Source organism: Triticum aestivum, chromosome 3D, assembly GCF_018294505.1.
Source record: "Triticum aestivum cultivar Chinese Spring chromosome 3D, IWGSC CS RefSeq v2.1, whole genome shotgun sequence".
NCBI lineage: Eukaryota > Viridiplantae > Streptophyta > Magnoliopsida > Poales > Poaceae > Triticum > Triticum aestivum.
In genome coordinates this window covers 416,305,263-416,323,839 of record NC_057802.1, presented here as the reverse complement: position 1 = coordinate 416,323,839, position 18,577 = coordinate 416,305,263, and the positions used below count along the sequence as shown (strand labels likewise).

General features: G+C 42.7%; 2 protein-coding genes and 1 pseudogene across 4 annotated transcripts; 2 read left to right on the top strand and 1 right to left on the bottom strand.

Moving 5' to 3' along the window:
- Positions 1-2,279: 2,279 nt before the first annotated feature.
- On the bottom strand, positions 2,280-6,686 carry LOC123079272 (putative pre-16S rRNA nuclease; annotated as a pseudogene).
- A 106-nt stretch (positions 6,687-6,792) lies between these two features.
- Positions 6,793-10,885, top strand: LOC123079271 (isopentenyl phosphate kinase). Of its 2 annotated transcripts, XM_044502004.1 has the most exons (12): positions 6,795-7,001; positions 7,096-7,338; positions 7,779-7,876; positions 8,023-8,065; positions 8,464-8,525; positions 8,639-8,695; positions 9,122-9,157; positions 9,267-9,344; positions 9,547-9,613; positions 9,745-9,807; positions 10,207-10,310; positions 10,415-10,885. In XM_044502004.1, the coding sequence occupies exons 1-12, from the start codon at positions 6,932-6,934 to the stop codon at positions 10,505-10,507; spliced, it is 1,014 nt and encodes a 337-aa protein (XP_044357939.1). In that variant the 5' UTR covers positions 6,795-6,931; the 3' UTR covers positions 10,508-10,885. The 2 variants fall into 2 exon arrangements, with proteins under 2 accessions (XP_044357940.1, XP_044357939.1); XM_044502005.1 differs by lacking the exon at positions 10,415-10,885 and having other exon boundaries at positions 6,793-7,001; positions 10,145-10,252.
- Positions 10,886-11,116: 231 nt separating this feature from the next.
- LOC123079268 (clp protease adapter protein ClpF, chloroplastic) lies at positions 11,117-16,023 on the top strand. 2 transcript variants are annotated; one of them, XM_044502003.1, is made up of 11 exons: positions 11,117-11,356; positions 11,735-12,148; positions 12,361-12,420; positions 12,505-12,596; positions 12,798-12,876; positions 12,948-13,041; positions 13,520-13,632; positions 14,477-14,522; positions 15,189-15,229; positions 15,316-15,474; positions 15,586-16,023. In XM_044502003.1, the coding sequence occupies exons 2-10, from the start codon at positions 11,810-11,812 to the stop codon at positions 15,469-15,471; spliced, it is 1,020 nt and encodes a 339-aa protein (XP_044357938.1). In that variant the 5' UTR covers positions 11,117-11,356; positions 11,735-11,809; the 3' UTR covers positions 15,472-15,474; positions 15,586-16,023. The 2 variants fall into 2 exon arrangements, with proteins under 2 accessions (XP_044357938.1, XP_044357937.1); XM_044502002.1 differs by having other exon boundaries at positions 11,118-11,356; positions 15,579-16,023.
- Positions 16,024-18,577: the final 2,554 nt, after the last annotated feature.

Below are 18,577 nucleotides of genomic sequence, written 5' to 3'. Positions count from 1 at the left end.
CTCCGGTGGAGAAACCGAAGTTTGCACGTTGGATCGAGACATGTGATAGCTAGCCAAGTGTCCATCAAACTTGACTGATCATTACTGTGAGATTCGACATTGATCGACTCATGTTCGTAAGGGCGTCATAATCGAAGCCGCCAGACACGGGACGCCGCGCTGCAGGTGCTTTATGCACTTTGGAGAGGCTGCTTACAAATAGGCTTGTGGTACTTCCATTTGAACTTTTTAGAGGATTTGATCACTCGCTTCTTAAGAAGTCACACCTTCTACTTTCATTTTCTGTGCTAGCATTATACGTTTCTAGGCAGGCACCTAGCTTTGTTTCTAGATTCAAGACTATCCTTCATTTTGGTTGCACCAGATGCTATTTTTTATGTTGTTTTCCCGTTATCTAATGATAGTGGAGCCCGGCCATGAAGAGCCATGTTCTACGTATGAACGTGTACAGCCGTACAGTCACTACGTAAGAGGTCATGTGCTACGTATGCACAAGATTGGTACGTATGGTTTAGATATCATACTGTGGTTCCTAGCTAGCAGCAGCTGTTAATATATGATATATCCTTTCTGGTCAAAGTCAACAATCACACGAGCAAAATCAACACGAGCGAATCCTGAAATGTTGACGGAGAATTATCAATTATCTGGTCGAGAAATCGCGGCGTTCAGAAACATTATTTCATCCTCGTTGCACTTTCGTTTTCTGTGCTAGCATTATAGGTCACCTAGCTTCGTTTCCAGATTCAAGACCATCCTTCATTTTGGTTGCACCAGATGCTATTTTTTATGTTGTTGTTCCGTTATCTAATGATAGTGGAGCCCGGCCACAAAGAGTCATGCTCTACGCCTGAACATGTACAGCCGTACAATCACTACGTAAGAAGTCATGTGCTACGTATGCACAAGATTTGTACGTACGGTTTGGATACATATTGTGGTTCCTAGCAGCGGCTGTTAATATATCCTTCCTGAACAGATTGGCCATGTTGGTCGACTGGTCAAAGTCAATAATTCCACTAGCAAAATCAACACGATGATCATCTGGTCATGAAATCGCCAGAATACAAATCAATCAACCAGAAAAATAAATAAAGTAATTGAATCAAACTCGTGCCTTCGGTCCAAAACCGCCGGCAACCAGTGGGCAGCGGCTGCTCGATCGTCTAAACCTCACGCCGGCTGATGGAATCAAACTGTCGTAGGCCGGCCGTCTTCTTTACCTTGAAGCCACCTCCAACTACAACGTGCATGCATGGTGGTATATCTTGGGCAGTGCCCGGATTAGACAGTACGACTCCTTGAGAATGAGCCAGAGAACTTGTAACATATCTTTTTCTTTTATAAAAATATGATACGTCATTGGCGTACTCTAAAAAAAAGAGTGAGTCGAGGCAACGAAATAACAGTACGGTCGACGGCTGACCTCATGCATGTGTTCCTGACCTGTCTTTCCTTGCCCGACAAATCTCTTTTGCACCAAGCCACTACCACTAGCTGTCAAGCGTCAACTATGCTGACATTGCATGGAGCAGCAGCTGGCAGGAGCGCCCGAGGCAAGGCGTTCCAGAAGTGCAAGGAAAAATAAACTTGTCGTGGCAGCAGTAGTGTAGATTCTAGGGAAGCATACACACGGGAGAGTCTGTGGCTCGACAGGTGGCCCATTTTTCTCCTTTGTTTTCCCAATGTGGAGCAGTGAGACTTGGACGGACGAAGTTACCTGTCGTCGCAAAATTCTTCGTGTGAGCCTAACTTTCCTGGTAGGATCCGACTTGTGATCTCTTGTGTGCAAGCAACGACGATGTCATCCGGCACCGGCAGAGCCTCAAGGGGATTTGATTTTGTCGCAAAATTCCTTACGACGTTTCCTTGTCTATCCTTTGATCAGACAATCCAAAAACGAGAATATATGCCTGCCCGCAGCGCAGGCACGCCCCAGGAACGCGCCCATGAGCACAAGCAGCGTACCGAGACGAATTGGACTGTTGCTGGGATATGGAAACTGGTTTGCCATTTCCGAGAAACGGGGCTCACTCCACTCCAGGTGCACCTGGCACCATCACCTGACCGTTCTTGGGTCGACAAGCAAACTGAAGGCCGCAGGAAGGGGGTTAATTGCCCGGGCTGCTAACAGAGCATCTGCGCGCTTAATTTGTGGAAATTAGAGGACGGGAACAGGCAAGCATTTCGGTGGCCATGCAATGGCATGTGCCACCTCCATCATCAGACGGTCATTACCGAGCATGCGGCATCATCATCAGCTTATGCCGAGAATCTCATAAGCAGGATGAGGTTGCAAGGAAAGAAGGGGAGAAAGGATCTTCCCAATAGATTAGCATCAGTTGCGACTAATTTGCCTCCAGCGGACAAGTACGAGAGCTGCATTTGCATTAGCACAGGTGATGTGCTGTCAGCGGAATATGTCAGCTCTGCACCTACATCAGATCAGAGGCCTAACGACGCACCGACTCGGAGCTAAGTTCACATCTCGACCAACTGAATGTTACAGGAAACGGAAATGCTTTCAGAACCATGCTTCGACCAAAGACTGCAAGGCTGAAGAACCTTTAAGAGGTAACTGTTCATTGACCTATGCAAATTGTAAACAACAAAGATGTCAGTTATCACACAAACAAGAAAGAAACAAACAAAGAGGCCACACTATACAAAGAAGCACTTACCAGAAGCTGAGCTCAAGTTACTCTTCACACTTATCTGCAGATCTCAATGCCCTGTTCATGTTATCTAAATAACCCTGTCCACAAAGGAAAATTCTCAATGCGTCTAATAGCAGTTCTCAACTGAACGACCCAAAGATCTACTATAATGGTTATGACAACTGAAAACATGAACCGAGTGACTGGAGTATGATGTCATCCTGGATTTGGTGGGCGCACCTGGAGTATGCAAACTGCAGCAAATTTATCTGTCATTGTTTTGGTCTCAACTGGATCATTTAGTTTCAGAGGATTTAAAAGGGCTTCTACGCACTGGAGAAACAGCATCATTTGAACCAAAAAGCAAGATCGATCAGAAAACTTCACAACCAAATACTTGTAGAAGAGACATGACAGTCATTTCCCAACAAAACAGCCTAATAGCAGTCTTAAAAACTACAATGTATCCGATGGCCAAAACAGTACTGCAGTCCACACCTTATCCTATTTGAATAAGAAGACACACAGAGAAAAAGGGGCTATCACCTTTGAGGTAAAATTTTCATCCCAATATGTGTAGCTCAAATCATCAAGTTTCCCAGTTTTACAAAGCTCTCCTACAAGAAGGCTTACTTGTGATGCCTGTTTTACAGAAAAAGAAACATTAGAAAACATAAAGTGAAACAGGAGGTGAACTATACTACCAAAAGGGCATCGTACATCTGGAGAAGATTGACCCTGTAGGTTGAATGGATAACCCACAACAAGCCCAGCAAGGGAGTAGTTTTTAACCTATTCACAAAACAAAAGAATGGCATTATCTTCGATATGCATAATTGAAAATTAAAGAGAGGTCAGAAATCCAGAAAAAATATAACATATGGAACAACTGAAAAAAGTAATGAATGAGAAATCACTAAGTTTGTAAACTTGTCAAACACTACTACCAGTGTTTGATGTCTTGTGCCGCACTGTGATTTGAAATCTATAAGAATCCTTACTAACTCTAGTAAGATAGTTTTGTTATGGTTCTAGAAAAAAGGATAATAGCAAAGCTACACTTGAAAGGCCACCAGATGCCCAACGGAGCCTAAATGAGTTATCTATGCATAATATGGTGCAGTATTGCTTCTTAATAAATTACATGCAGTTCTCCTGCATATTATTGGCAAAATATTTGGTGCAGTATTGAAAAGGCCAACATATTTGGGTAATATTTCCTTCGTGTTATCAGTGCATGCTTTGCCAGGTGATGGCTTTCGCTTGAACTTCTGGAATATATGTCGCATATATCTTCTCGCTAGAAGATTCTACATATTCCTCTTATTCCAGATGCGCCATAAGATTGACAATACTACCCGATTTTAGTGTTTGCTGGCTCCCAGCGGACATCTGTAAATTAACTTTGACCAAGCCTGCATCAGCTCCATTCTATGCACAAATCTAAGTTAAGAGTTGCGATACCCATCCATGAGGCCATGACACTCCAAGTTAGCACCAGCATTGCGATATAACATGCCTGCAATTTTTTAGTTGAATTTTGCAAAGTGGGACCAATGGTCATTTGCCCATCAACAGATTAAAAGCCTATCAGAGGTGAGCATCTTTTCTGTACAGCTAGATACACACAAAAATCTACCCATTCCACATATATATGATGCTGTTTTGATTTGTTTGTGGTCAATTATCAATGTCACCCATAAATATCTTAGAAAGGTAAATGAAATGGGTAACTTGAGTAAAAAGAAGCCAATACAGATAGACCTGAAACCCTGACTTAATGCCAATAAGAGCACATTCCCTTTTTCGGTTTTCCACATTAAGTTGAAGCAAAATTTGCATTTTCAGAATGCAAAATCAGTTTCAATCAAAGATAATTTTTGAAAAATGGTGGTGGGAGCGAGCAAGCATTAATTACAGAACAAAATGATATTTTTTATCGAGTACTTGATCTTGTGTTTATCAGTAAGTTTTAAACGTGAACAAGTACAACATACCAGTGTTTTGAAATCATCTGCCATCAAATTAATGTTTGTCTTTGTCCTACCCAAGACACTGCAGAATATCAATGCACTTGTCAATCCCAATATGTAATTTTACCTTATTAAGGAAATGCAAGCGTGTCATCTATCTCATCACCAAATTATAGAAAAGAGAAGCTACTGGGCTATCATTATTTTTTCTCTCAAGATAAAAGTACTCACGACAATAGACCAAGCACATTATTGCAGAATTAAGACGACATCCCATGTCCAAGAAACTGGGAGTATAATGGCAACGACAATCATGACTACACTGAGTCAAGCCACTCTGGTCTGGGTGAAACACATCAAACACAGGAAAGTCATGATTACTATCCAAACAAGCCTTACAGGGCACATAAATATGAAAGCAAAGAAGTTGTGTGATCGAAACAGGTCCCTAAATAGAAATGTGTGTCACAGGATTTTCTAAACCACAACACTAGTTTTTCCCTAACAAAATTGAAGGTCTACAGTCATTTCATATAAAATGAAGTTATGCCAACATCAACATACAGACATCGCTCTAGTCCTAACACAATCGTGCACAGAGTAAGCCCACATACAAATTCAATGAATTACTAGAAGTGCTTTGTTTGCAGTTGGACAGTCCAATTCCAACAGGGTGATAGTTTGTACTATTACTTACAGAAAAATTTCAAACGTTGAGTGAATGGACTGTAAATACTCCACTCCATTCAGCCATTAAGAGGAATGGAATATAACCATTCTTGTGCATTACTTAGGAGCATACATGACCACTTACATTTGCATCAAGAAACATGTCCTCAACACCAATTGCTAGAAGCCCATACCTTAGAGGCAAGGCAATCCTGTTTTTCTGATCAGAAACTGCCAGCCCGACGTACTTACTACCAACATCGAGCCCGAGAAGCCGAGGCTGTTTCTTGGACCCACCCTCAAGCAATTTCCGGAACAACTCCTCCGCTTTCAACAGCCTCATTGTACACCTCCTGTGCTTTCAAGTGCGAACACAGAAAGACGTAAGACAAATGTGGTATTGCAAGTAAGCATATAACACAAACCTTCAATCATACACATCTGAATACGTAGTTCATTTGCTAAATATCACTGATCTACACTGAAGGGACGAGGTGAGTGCGTGGTGAGCCGGGAGGGAGCGGCGCCTTGGGATGCTAGAGAGAGGGGCTAGCAGACTGTGATCTGAGGGGAGGCGTTGGCGAACAGACAGCGGCCTTAGAGGAGGTGTCGGAGAGCCGGCGACCTAGGTCTAGGAGCCAGTCGACGGCATCTGATTGGAGAGACCTTGGAGCGAGAGATCTAGGATTTTAAAACAGGGTGGTCCATCTTCTTTCGACAACAAATATGACATGGCAACGTTCTAATTAATTTACCAATAGCACATAGAAATAGATCAATATGGTCTTACGGACATATTAAAATTCTCAATTTTGCATAAGAGAATACTACTTACATAATACATATCTTGAGAAGTTCAAAAAAGACAGTGTGGCATTGCTAATTTGTTTAAGAGTGGCGTCGTTAGAGTAACTTGTTAAGAGTGGCAAACAATCAAACAAATCTTGTCATTGATCGGGTGTTCAAGTACTGGATAGCAAAATTATGTGTATGTGCTCACAGGACTGTGTGTACATGTACTGGATAGCAAGTCCGGTTGTTTAGCTAACGCAATAGACTTGACTCTACCACCTGATTGATGCAATAGACAGCAAAGAGCAAACCCTGAATCAGGAATTGGGAAAGGGCAGTGCCACAGTCGACAACTTACCTCAAGTCCTCAAATCGGACTCAAGGCTTGCTGCCGGAGTCGGCGGAGAGCGGACTGGGCGGCCGGTGCCTGCTTGCAGGGGCACCAAGGAAGCGCAGTGGCGCCGAGCGCTGCGGGCGGCTCCTGGACGTCTAGCGATGAGGAGGCAGACAGCGACGTCCGACGGCGTCCGGCGAGGCAGCGAGATCGGGAGCCGAGCCGCCGAGGTCGGGGACGAGCAGGGGCTCGGTGCGTCTGCCTGTCCCAGTGTTTGTTGGGCTGAGACGGGCCGGGACGACTTTGTTGGGCCTTTCTTTCTCAGGCCCATCTGTAATTTCCTATGGCCTGGCCGGTCTAAAAATCTGTAGCGTCCACACTGTAGATCCGACCATGGTCACGCTGAACTGAACTCAAGTGGTGCTCAGATTCCCGAGCCCTCCGCTTTTTCGGCCAGCGGTCATCGGAGAGACGGAGACTGCGCGAGGACGAGGGGAGGAGCTCCCATGGCGGAGGCGGCACGGAAGCAGCGGAGCCCCGCCGCGCCCCGCCCCGTCCGCTGCATCGTTAAGCTAGGTGCTCTCTCCAGCCGTATGTTTCCTTGTGTGCCTCTGTACCGGCGTGCGCCTCTCCAGCCGGGGCTGATTCGACGAACTCTGTGCTGGCGCAGGCGGAGCGGCCATCACGAACAAGGGGAAGCTGGAGAGCATCGACGAGGAGAGCCTGCGGTCGGCGTGCGCGCAGCTGCGGCAGGCCATGTCCGAGTCCGACGGCACCGCCCCGGAGAAGGTTAGGGGGATGGACTGGAGCAGGAGGCCCGGCGATCCGGCCGACCCGGTCGTGGACGCGGAGGGGTTCGCGGGTATGGCGGGGCTGGGGCTCGACAGCAACTTCGTCGTCGTCCACGGCGCAGGTATATATAGCTCGGAATCTGTGTTGCCTCTGGGCACTGGCTCTCTGTCTTACGCTTGCTGATGAGCTGAACTAGGTGATTTCTGATTTGGGTGTAGAATCCAGACGAACTGATGAACATAATTTGGGATGCTATGTGCTGTCAGAATTGACGCTAACTACCAAGTGACCTTGAAATGCCTCTCAGTGAGCGAGCCATGCTTACATTATTAGTGCAAATAACCTGCTTGGAAGATATTTAGCATGCAATGGGTCTGATTGATAGTCTCTAGGGTCTGCCTGTAGGATAGTGCTGAAGAACCAGGGAATTTGGTCAGTTCCAATGTTATACGGTACCCGTAATCCCTGTAACTATAATTGGGCTGCTAGAGTTTGAGTTTGTAAAATTAGTGTCATGATATCAAGATTGTAATAGTCCTCTATCTGAATTTACTACTTCAGGTTCTTTTGGCCACTTCCAAGCAAGTAGATCTGGAGTACATAAAGGAGGGTTGCATTCAACACTGGTGAAGGCTGGCTTTGTGGCTACAAGAATTTCAGTACGGTGCACTTCTAAAATTTCACTATCATGTGGATATCGTAACTTCCAGTTCCATATTTTTTTTCAGGATCTTGTCGATGTATGCCATGCTTCTTTGATGCAATGCTTAAACAGTGTTCTAATAATATATATGTTGCAACATAGGTGACTTCTCTCAACCAGGAAATTGTTAGAGCCTTGGCAAGAGGTACACTACATAGAAATGAAGACTAGTGCATTTTATGCTAATAATTCAGCTACATGCTTATCATGGTAATCTGTCATTATGGTGAACTAATCAACTAGTGTGTTGTCATTAGTGTCGTCTTGAATAGGTATTGAAAGTTCATGATTATGTTTATTATTGTTTTTCCACAGGATCTGCATGTGTTCCTTTGTCTGGATGAATTATGTCGTGATCTGAAGTTTTTACTTAAATTGCAAGGATGCATGTTCATATAGCAATAACAATTCATATATCTACTATGTATTTTCAATGACCTGACCAGCTTATATATCAATTTTGTGATATATGTTTTATAAAAACTATTAATTTTTAAGTGTGAATCAGTGGTAAATAAATGACTTGTGGAAGTGCTTCTGCAGAAGGAATACCGTCTGTTGGGATGTCACCATTTGCTTGTGGATGGTCTACTCAGCGAAGAGATGTGAGCAAACTAGAGGATTCTTGCATCTTTGGATAGACACCTGACAATACACAGTTTTTGTGGATATATGTCTAATCGTGTAAACAAAGATGTTGACATATGTGCATTTGCAGCTTGCATCAGCCAATGCTTCTCAAATCATTGAGTCACTCCATGCTGGTTTTGTCCCTGTAAGCTATTGCACCTTAGGTTCTTTAGTAATTATTTCTGTAGAAATTTTCTTTGATCTAAGTTTGCAGCCCAAGTACGGCAATTATGTGAATCATATGCGGCAAAAATGTTGTTTCTGGATATTAGTAGCATATTCTTTAGACTTGTGTTTAATGAGCATTGTTTACATGGATCTTTCACTAATGCTTTTGGTAAGCTGCAATGATTCGCAATACATATATGTTCCCAACATAGCTCTGGGTGTATTGTTAAGTAATAGATCAGTTCTGACATTTGAAATAGCTCGGACAGTTTTTCAGTAATGTTATAAGAATAAGGGAAGCATCGCCTAACTTCCACGTGTTCTTTTTTCATCTACATATGAAGAAGAATACAAACTTGCAGCTATGGTTTTCTGTGTAGAATAATGGTCTGTTTCCTCGCAGGTTTTGCACGGAGATGCTGTTCTTGATGAATCGCTGGTGAGTTTTAAATTGGATTATGCCCACATTCTTGTTTAGATTCACATACAGGTTGGGACACACTATTTATTCACTTGTACTGAGACTGATGTTAGGATTAAATGACCAGGACTGCACCATATTGAGTGGGGATGTCATTATACGCCACCTTGCACAGCTTTTGACTCCAAAATATGTCGTGTTTCTGGTACTGTTACCTTGTCTCCTTACCATGACTTGATCATTTATTGTAACAGTATGGCAACTTGCTGACTTAGCTGTACTGTCTTTCTTATAATTCAATTTTGTTGTTATAAGATGGGCTTCATCTTATTTCATTTGTATGCACCATGCTTCATATGTTTCATTGTTTTGCCAAGTTTTTCTTTACTCTGACAATTGATATTTAGACAGATGTTCATGGAGTATATGACCGTCCTCCAACTGACCCAAATGCAGTACTTCTCAAAGAGATAGGTTAGTATCCACCCGTTGTAGATCAACTTTGTCTGCATGTGTAATCTTCTTGGTTGATATACATCAATTATTGTAGGGAAATGCAGGAAAAAACATGCAATTCCAGTTTACTGACATGTGCTGCTTAACAGAGGTAGATGACAACGGAGGCTGGTCGATTGTAAAACCTGCATTACAAGGCAACAGAAAAGAAGGTATCATCATGTCTCCCTTCCATGTGTACCATGATGGTTGAGTGGTTGATGTCTGCATAGTTGTGTAGTATATACTGATGAAGGCATGCCGCTACAGCCTGCAGAGGTTGAACATAGCAATTTCAAGTTGATAATTGTAAAACAAAAAAATGCTTGATTCAAGTAGTCAGTGATGATTTCCTAAGTGACAACCTTATTATCACCAAATGCATTCTTTGTTCTTATGTATCGTTTGAAGGGGGGGAAATGCTTTGAGGGAGCAATTATCTGTAACATGAGTCGCTGTCATCAAAATTATGGTTTATTGGACTGAGAACAGACTAATTTCATGATCCAGATGTACTGCTTGTAAACTAGTATCGCTTGTATAAGCCTAAGATATCCAGCGATTCACTGCAGTGGAGATATCAGTAGCCGCACACGACACCACTGGAGGAATGGAGACCAAAATACTGGAAGCTGCCGCGATAGCTAGGCTTGGAGTTGATGTGTACATCACAAAGGTGTGAATATTTCCTCTGCTCATACCGTAAAACGTGACTAAAACGATAACTAAATTCATAATGCGACAGTACAGTTTTTGTTAAAAAGTTGTTTTGTGATGCAGGTTGACACTGAGCACTCCCTGAGAGCCTTGAAGGGGGATGTGAACACAAGCTCGGACGATTGGCTTGGGACTGTTATACGCGCTGCCAAATAGAGTTCTTGCCACAGAAGAGAAGCAACGCAAATTTTTATGTCGCGTAGGGTTCGCTGATGAGCTTTGATGTTCGCCAGATGATAATTTAGAGGTTTATTCCTACTGCGATCACTTTTTTTGCTGAATGGCACGCTAGTGTTGTGACCAATGGTAATACCTCCATATGTCCGAGAACACGGAACATTCCTTTGTGATTTACAGTAGCCATTTATTACTTTTACGAGAAAAATGCAGTTGTTTGTCAGCTGGAGTGAGGTGGATTTTCTGTAATCAGGACCATAAACCAATAGGTTTATATAAATAATACCCCTCTGTAAACAAATAAGTTATCTAAAACGTCTTATATTTGTTTACAGAGGGATTGTTACTGAACTGAAATAATGAGTTAAACGTTGAGGAAATCATTTGCAAATCGTGTAACCTATTTTTGATAGTTTGATAATCAAATTGAAGGCAAGGCAACCATAGGGTGCCTCGCAAATAAATAAATAAAAATAAAGCAACCATATGGTGCGATGCAGTACCTTTTCATTTCTACATTTCCCGGCAGAAATTTAACTCGAATTCCACGAAAATCTTAATGCAGGCAGCAAACGCTCGGGCTAAAGAACGAACGACTGGTCCAGGGCGGCGAGTTGGGAGCTGGGGCGCCCTATCCACCAAACATCAACCACTACCGTAGGCATAGCAGCAGCGACAGAGCGCAACACCAACGCAACCCCGTTCCGTACCCTGGCGCCGCGCAGCGCCCACGCGTTCCCTGCGCCCGCTCCAGCGGTCCCTCGCTGCGTGTACCGGCGCCGCACCGTGCTTTCCTCCTCTCCCCCAAGCCCAAGGCCGCCGCCTCCGGTAACCGAGCTCTGCTCCCTCCCCGCCCCGCCTTGATTTTTCCGTGCCCCGCCGCCGCCGCACCCTGTAGCATCGTCCCCCTCTCGTCTCGATACTTGAACGCCAGTTCTGCAACTCAAAAACAGATTGACCAACATTTAGGGATTAGAAGAACATGCCCCGCAATTTTTTTTAAGTAGGATTTCTAGCACTGCTTTTAAATAGGAATACGCCTTTGTTAATTCAGGTGTATTTTGTGGTTTCAACCTATTTAGCAGAATTATAACGAGTTTCAGGCAAAGTTGCTTCAGTTCATCTTATTAGAGCATGTCATTGTTTGTTTGTGTGCTCTGGTGCAGTTGTATGTCCCATTAACTAGCTGCTTACGACTGTATGTAGGTGTGGGTATTGTGCCGCTCCAGCTGTGGCGATCGACCCGTGCATGTTTTGGACCTATCACATTGCGTATATACAATGCAAGGCATATCTGTGTGCGATTCGGTCGCCACGCCCCACGGAACAAACTGCAGATCAGCCTGTGTTGCTAGGAATGATCTGAGGTTCTGTTACAAAATAAATCCTGCAAGCCGTGGGGCATACGCGTGGCGCTGGTGTGCGGAAAAGCTGCACATGGGGACCAACCGTGGAAAAATAAACACCACAGTAAGGACCAATGCCAGATGGTTCTTTGGAGGAGATGCTCGTAACAGTAACAGTAACAATAATGCGGCCGCGAGGCTGGAGCGCAGTGAGTCTGCTAACGAAGACATCTTGATCTTCTACTTTCAGCTGGATGTACAGACTCGGATACAGGTGAGTGTTTGCTTCTTTGCCACCACCTCACCGCAATTACTAATATCTGTCATACTGTAATTTTTTACCAGTCAATTGTCTAGATTACAGTTTACTAGTTGAATCTAACATCGTTTCACTGTTGTTTCCACTGACAACTGATACATCCAAATGTTTGATAATTATTTATGCAAATCGAACCTCACTATTGAACTCTGCTTGGTTCTTGCCAGTATGCATTGAATATAGAGCAGTTTGATGCGGCAAAGCAATTAAGGGAAAAGCTTGCTGAGGTACCTTAATGGCGTTCACTTCTAAGATAAGTGAATTTTGAGGATAATTTCTCTGTGAAGAAAGTCTTATCTCTTATTTTGTAGATCGAAACAGAGGTAACTAGGCAGCGTGAAGCTAAAAGAGGTTCATCGAAGAATGAAGCTCAGGATAAATCTTTAAATCTCCTACGCGCGCGGTATGTTGATATTTCCTTGGTACCCGTAAGGAGAAGATTTAAAATACTATAACATGTACATTTTCCCAATATAATGATTATGCTCTGGTGCTCCATTTTCTTAATTAACATATAGGCTAATCTCGTAAGGGAAAATTTGTTGTGGAACACTCCAAAGTTGGTTCATTTGGCAGAGAGCTCACCTTTATCCTTTTGTTGCAGTGCAGATTTGCAGAATGCTATTGAGAGCGAGAACTATGCTTTGGCAGCTGAGCTGCGTGACACAATCTCTAAGCTTGAGGTATGCCAAAACTTAGGTGCACCAGTCATGTCATGATTATGTTAAATAGCTTTACTTCAAATGTCATGTAGGGTGATTCTCTGGCACTTTCTGCTAAAGCCCTGGCCTACCAAAGTGTGAAATATGAGTTTCGACTAGGGCAGAAAGTACGCCACAAAGTACATGGTGAGTAATTTTGCACCATCTGTTATTGTTAAAAGCTCTGGCATGCTAAAGGACTGCTAATAATTCCATTGATTGTTACTCCCTCCGTTCCAAAATAGATGACCCAACTTTGTACTAAAGTTAGTACAAAGTTGGGTCATCTATTTTGGAACGGAGGGAGTATTTCTAAGTAAACATATCAGTGTTGGTCACTATCTTTTTTTGTCAACAATAGTTTGTCGATTGTTAAGTTGTTCAAGTTTGCGTTCCTACAGTCGGAGACTGAACTGAACCACTGAAAGTAATCATATGTATCTCTAGCTGATATGTAGGTGTGACCTATATTTAGGTAATTATACTGTAGTAGTATATGGTTTGAAAGATTTGAGATATTTTTTTATCTTTATTCATTTGTTTGTCATTAGGCTTAATTTTTGTAGTTCAGCACTCACGATTCATTCATGTGAGACACTTTGTCTTTTGATTTCTCCTGCTGAAGGATATAGAGCTGTGATATGTGGCATGGATCCTGTGTGCTGTGAATCCAAGTCATGGATGGAGACGGCAAATGTGGAGAAGTTATCTAAAGGACCAAATCAACCTTTTTATCAAGTAAATGTTGCTTCCAGTTTAAGTTGTTCCTCAGTATCCACAGTTCCAAGCAAATCTCAGTTCTTTTTTCTTGTAGCATCTGCAAGATATATTTTAGTGCTAATTTTGTCAAGTTTAGAGCTTAGATTGTGTTACATGGACGTAATATTAGCGCAATGACAACCATTGATACATGATTCTGGCAACGGCTAACTTAGTGACATGGTACATCTTGTACTTGACTTATCCTTCTGTGGCCAGTTGGCCCATAGTCCTGATTTTAAATCCACGATTGTACACCTTGCACACAAGTCCTGAAATTGCTGAGAATCTTTTGCAAGGTTGTGATGGGAACTTTCATTTATTATAACTTAGTTACCATCTAAGCTAGCTCATCATAGCAATATCTATCTATCCTTCTTCTTACTTTCCTCCTTGCAATATAGCACATAAAGGCTTTGAATTATGGATTTGAGGTGATGGAAAATAGGGGAGCCCCCTGACAATATAATAAGTAGGAACCCAAATCCGTGTCCACAAGGACATAAACCAGGTGGTGGGATTGTACATCCTCCCCTACCCAGGTGAGCTAGGCTCACTTCCTGAGGTGATGATATTCACAATTGTCCTTTTTTTTAACCCTGAACTAGTTAACCATCCCCTTCATAAGGAAAATTTGTTAGTGTAAACACTGTTTCTCTCTGGAATCTGGATTGGCATCTTCGTTGGACTCTGCTTTAACTTCAGCATGGTTTTGCATGCTGATATGTGTGCAATTTAATCTACAGGGTTCCAAATCTTTGTTTTAACTGGTTCCAAAAAAAATCGTACACATTATGATGCTGTGGTATTGCTATATTTTCAGGTGCTGGTTGATGTATATGCTGATCCAGAACTCCTTGTTGCATATGGTACTATTCTCTTCTTTTCCTAATCCATATATATGTGGGGCTTTTGAAATTGTTCTTTTTTTCAGTTGAAACAGTGCATGCCCTTTCTGTGCTCTTCAGATACCGTGTGCTGAATATTTTTTGTTCCAAAATTTTGTTTCTGCTATGCTATTATTCATAAAACTTCCCAAAATATGCATCAAAATAGATCAGTATTTCACTATGTCTCCTAACTCCTTGCACCCTTTTTGTCAAGAATGAAGGGGGAAACCTTCTGAGTTCTAATATCCGAAGCCAGCCTACAGTTCATCAACAGTGTTTAAAACAACCGAAAATAAAAAGAAATCAGCAACTATATTTTCCTTTGTACCTACCCTGAAAAAATGTAGAATGCAGATCTTCTCCAGTCTGTTTACTATATATAATCTTCGCTTGGCGAAGGTGGATCGCTGTGTGTTGACTGTTCTGGTACACCATTGTGGAGACAATGCCACGATATCTAGAAAGCTGGTGGAACCAAATCAACAACGTCTAAGATGTGGAACTTTAATAAGCATACCTTTTTATGTTTTAAGTACTGTACAAGAAAACAATATAGCAGGCTATTTCATATAAAAAAATCCGTTCATACTTTTTTTTTGTCTATCATTGCCATTTTGAGATATGTTTATCGCTTTGTAATTTCAGTCGCAGAAGAAAATCTTTCAGAAGCTGAAGAATCAGAGAAAGTGAGTTTGAGTTCCTCGTTTGCTCGGCTGTTTACCTTTTTTTTTTGCCAAAGTGAATTGTTGATTATTCCGTTATTAATATATAGGGAAGGTTTGAGCACCCCTACACCGAATTCCTATTTTATGGCGAGGACACAGCTCGGGACTTCATTCCTGTGAAGCAACTCCGTGAGAAGTATGACCAGCCACGCTATGAAGCTTCTGGAGATGAAAATGACGACGATGGCACTACAAATAGCTAAACGGTGAGGCTGCACTGAGAATGTGGAGTTTGTCTATTTGGAATAGACTATCAACTCTTCTTTTTGCAAGGAAAATAGACTAGCAAATTGACCTGATTTTCATTCAGGTAGCAGGATTTTTCTAAGAACATTCCTTATTCACCACCACCAATGAGGATCAGAGAAGATAGAGAATCAAGATACTATCTAGCGTAGCTACAGTAGCACTGAGTGGGCAGGTGTAATTAAGACCGAGTCATCGCGGATATTGCAAGAAATCACAAAAACCTGCAATGAGAGGAGCTACATGCAGTATCCGACCTTGCAGATTGGGGAAGCATTGCGCTGATAAAATGTGCAACTTCCTCCTGCGCTTTTGAGTGCAAGTGGTTCTAAAGTCAATGAATGTGAAGAAGATCCTGATAGATATTCAGTGTATATTTGGCCGAGTTCTACTGCAGCTCTGTCCCCTCTGATGGGCATATGTACATAGCATGATTACTACTACATCATACGTACTTGCAGTTTTGCTGGAGTATATGGTATATGCAGGGCTTCACGTACAGTACAGTACAGATGTTGGACTTCTTGTGTTTGGTTAAGCTTAAGCTGCCAACTTCTGGGTCCAAAAGCTATAAGCTGAAGGTCTTCAGCAAACCAACTTCCTTAGGGCAAGTCCAACACGAATCACCAAGACGAACACATCAAATGTCCGTAGAGGCGTAGACAGACATGTCTGCGGATATTGAATGGGGGAGCCAGCTATCCAACCAGAGTCGCCAAATGCCCGCGCCTGGTCCGGCCTTCTCCATTTGACATGCATATATCAATACCACCTTAATCATATGTTTAATTGTTGTAAACATGTGCAATCACAAACAAAAAGCATCGGATGTTCAATATGTATTTACCTCCAACTGATCCCAAAAGTCCGGTTGTTTGTGCCAAAGACGCCCTTCTTTGGCTCCAGCCCGGCTATCTGTGGCAAATACTTCACCCTTCGACACCCTCAAATTGCCCAAAGCGCTTCAACAAGCAGACATGGTAGGCTAGGACAATCTTTGCCAAATCAGAATCCTAATCCAACATCTTCATGAACAATATCTTGGAGTCATTGGAAGTAACCTTGGTCTCAAGATTCTTCACCTGGAGCTTGAGCTTGTCTTGCATCTTCAGGAACTAGCTAAACCTCTTCGTCGTCTTTGACTCCTTCACCTCAGGCGCTTGACACATGTCTCCTTCGTAATGATGACCTCGAACTTCTCCTTCATCTTGTCCGCCGCCCCTTCTCGTTTCTCCTTCTCCTTTACCCACTTCCTCCCTCAATTCCTAATCACCTTCTTCGCCGGAGCAAAGCCCTTCTTGTGTTGGAACGACTAGATCATCACCTTCTCCTTCATTGAGCACGGCGGTCTTGATGAAATTGGCAATAGTGGCAGGTCGTTTAATTTGCTCATTCAACTTCATCCAACAATGCATAAGAAGGTTATTAAACTAAAGATTCAACAAATGATCTCATATCCTTATTAACGTTTTTTTGTATCTAAACATACCAAGGTTCGTCCACATCCCTGAGAACTAGGAGTTTTACTCGTACATAGGAATGGCAGATATCATGTAAATAGTGATGGTAATCATGGATGGATCAAACAAGTAATACATGTAACAATCCACAAAGGGTTGGTATTACAACAAGATGGAGATGGAGGATGTTGATGATGGATGATGGAGATGGTTGATGTCGTTGTCCCCTTGCATGTGGTGGTGAAGATGACGATCTCCTCCTTGCCAGTCCCCCCCTCCAAATGCCTTCTGGAGGCTAGGGTTTTGTGTTCTAGATGAGTTTCTGGTCTGTGTGTGCGTCTGATCCACAACCCGATTCCACGGGATGGAAGTAGTCGACGAAGAGGAGGCGGCGGCGGCTGGTACGAGCGCTTGTACTAGACGGTGCCTTGCACTCTAGAAGCGCTACGCTACCTCTGGCTTTCTTCAAATTGCTTCATTCTTTTATGGTAGTTATTAATCTCATCATTTGACGTGATTTTAGCATCATTTCCCGGAGTTCTTTCCTTAGTTCTCCATTTACTTCCAAAAACACATCCTGGGGGAAGTTGACAAAAAAAAGTGCTCGAACGCTGCAAAATTCCACAAAGCCTACCTTGATCCTTTCAGCATGGTACCTCTGGTGGCAACACCATCAGCTGGTAAAGGGCTTAGTGATCCAATCATCGGAGAAAACAATGATGTCCGTTAAAGTCCTAGCAACAACCTATATCAGACCGTTGACCACAAGCCATCGGCTCAAAGGGGGTGATCACATGTTGGGAAACGTCGCATGCAATTTTACAAAATTTCCTACGCTCACGCAAGATCTATCTAGGAGATGCATAGCAACGAGAGGGGGAGAGTGTGTCCTGCTACCTCTTGAGCTTGGGTTGGTTTTTCCCTTGAAGAGGAAAGGGTGATGCAGCAAAGTAGAGTAAGTATTTCCCTTAGTTTTGAGAACCAAGGTATCAATCCAGTAGGAGACAACGCACAAGCCACCGAATACCTGCACAAACAAACACCAACTTGCACCCAACGCGATAAAGGGGTTGTCAATCCCTTCACGGTTATTTGCAAAGTGAGATCTGATATAGATGGATAAACGGTAAAGTAATATTTTTGGTATTTTTGGTTTATAAAACGGAAAGTAAAAGATTGCAAAGAAAGTAAATAGGAAACTAAAATTGTAGATCGGAAACCTATATGATGGAAAGTAGACCCGGGGGCCATAGGTTTCACTAGAGGCTTCTCTCAAGATAGAAAATATTATGGTGGGTGAACAAATTACTGCCGAGCAATTGATAGAAAAGCGCAAAGTTATGGCGATATCTAAGGCAATGATCATGAATATAGGCACCGTGTCCGTATCAAGTAGACCGACTCCCACCTGCATCTACTACTATTACTCCACACATCGACCGACTCCTGCCTGCATCTAGAGTATTAAGTTCATAGAACAGAGTAACGCATTAAGTAAGATGACATGACGTAGTGGAATTAACTCAAGCAATATGATGAAAACCCCATCTTGTTATCCTCGATGGCAACAATACAATACATGTCGGTTCCCCTTCTGTCACTA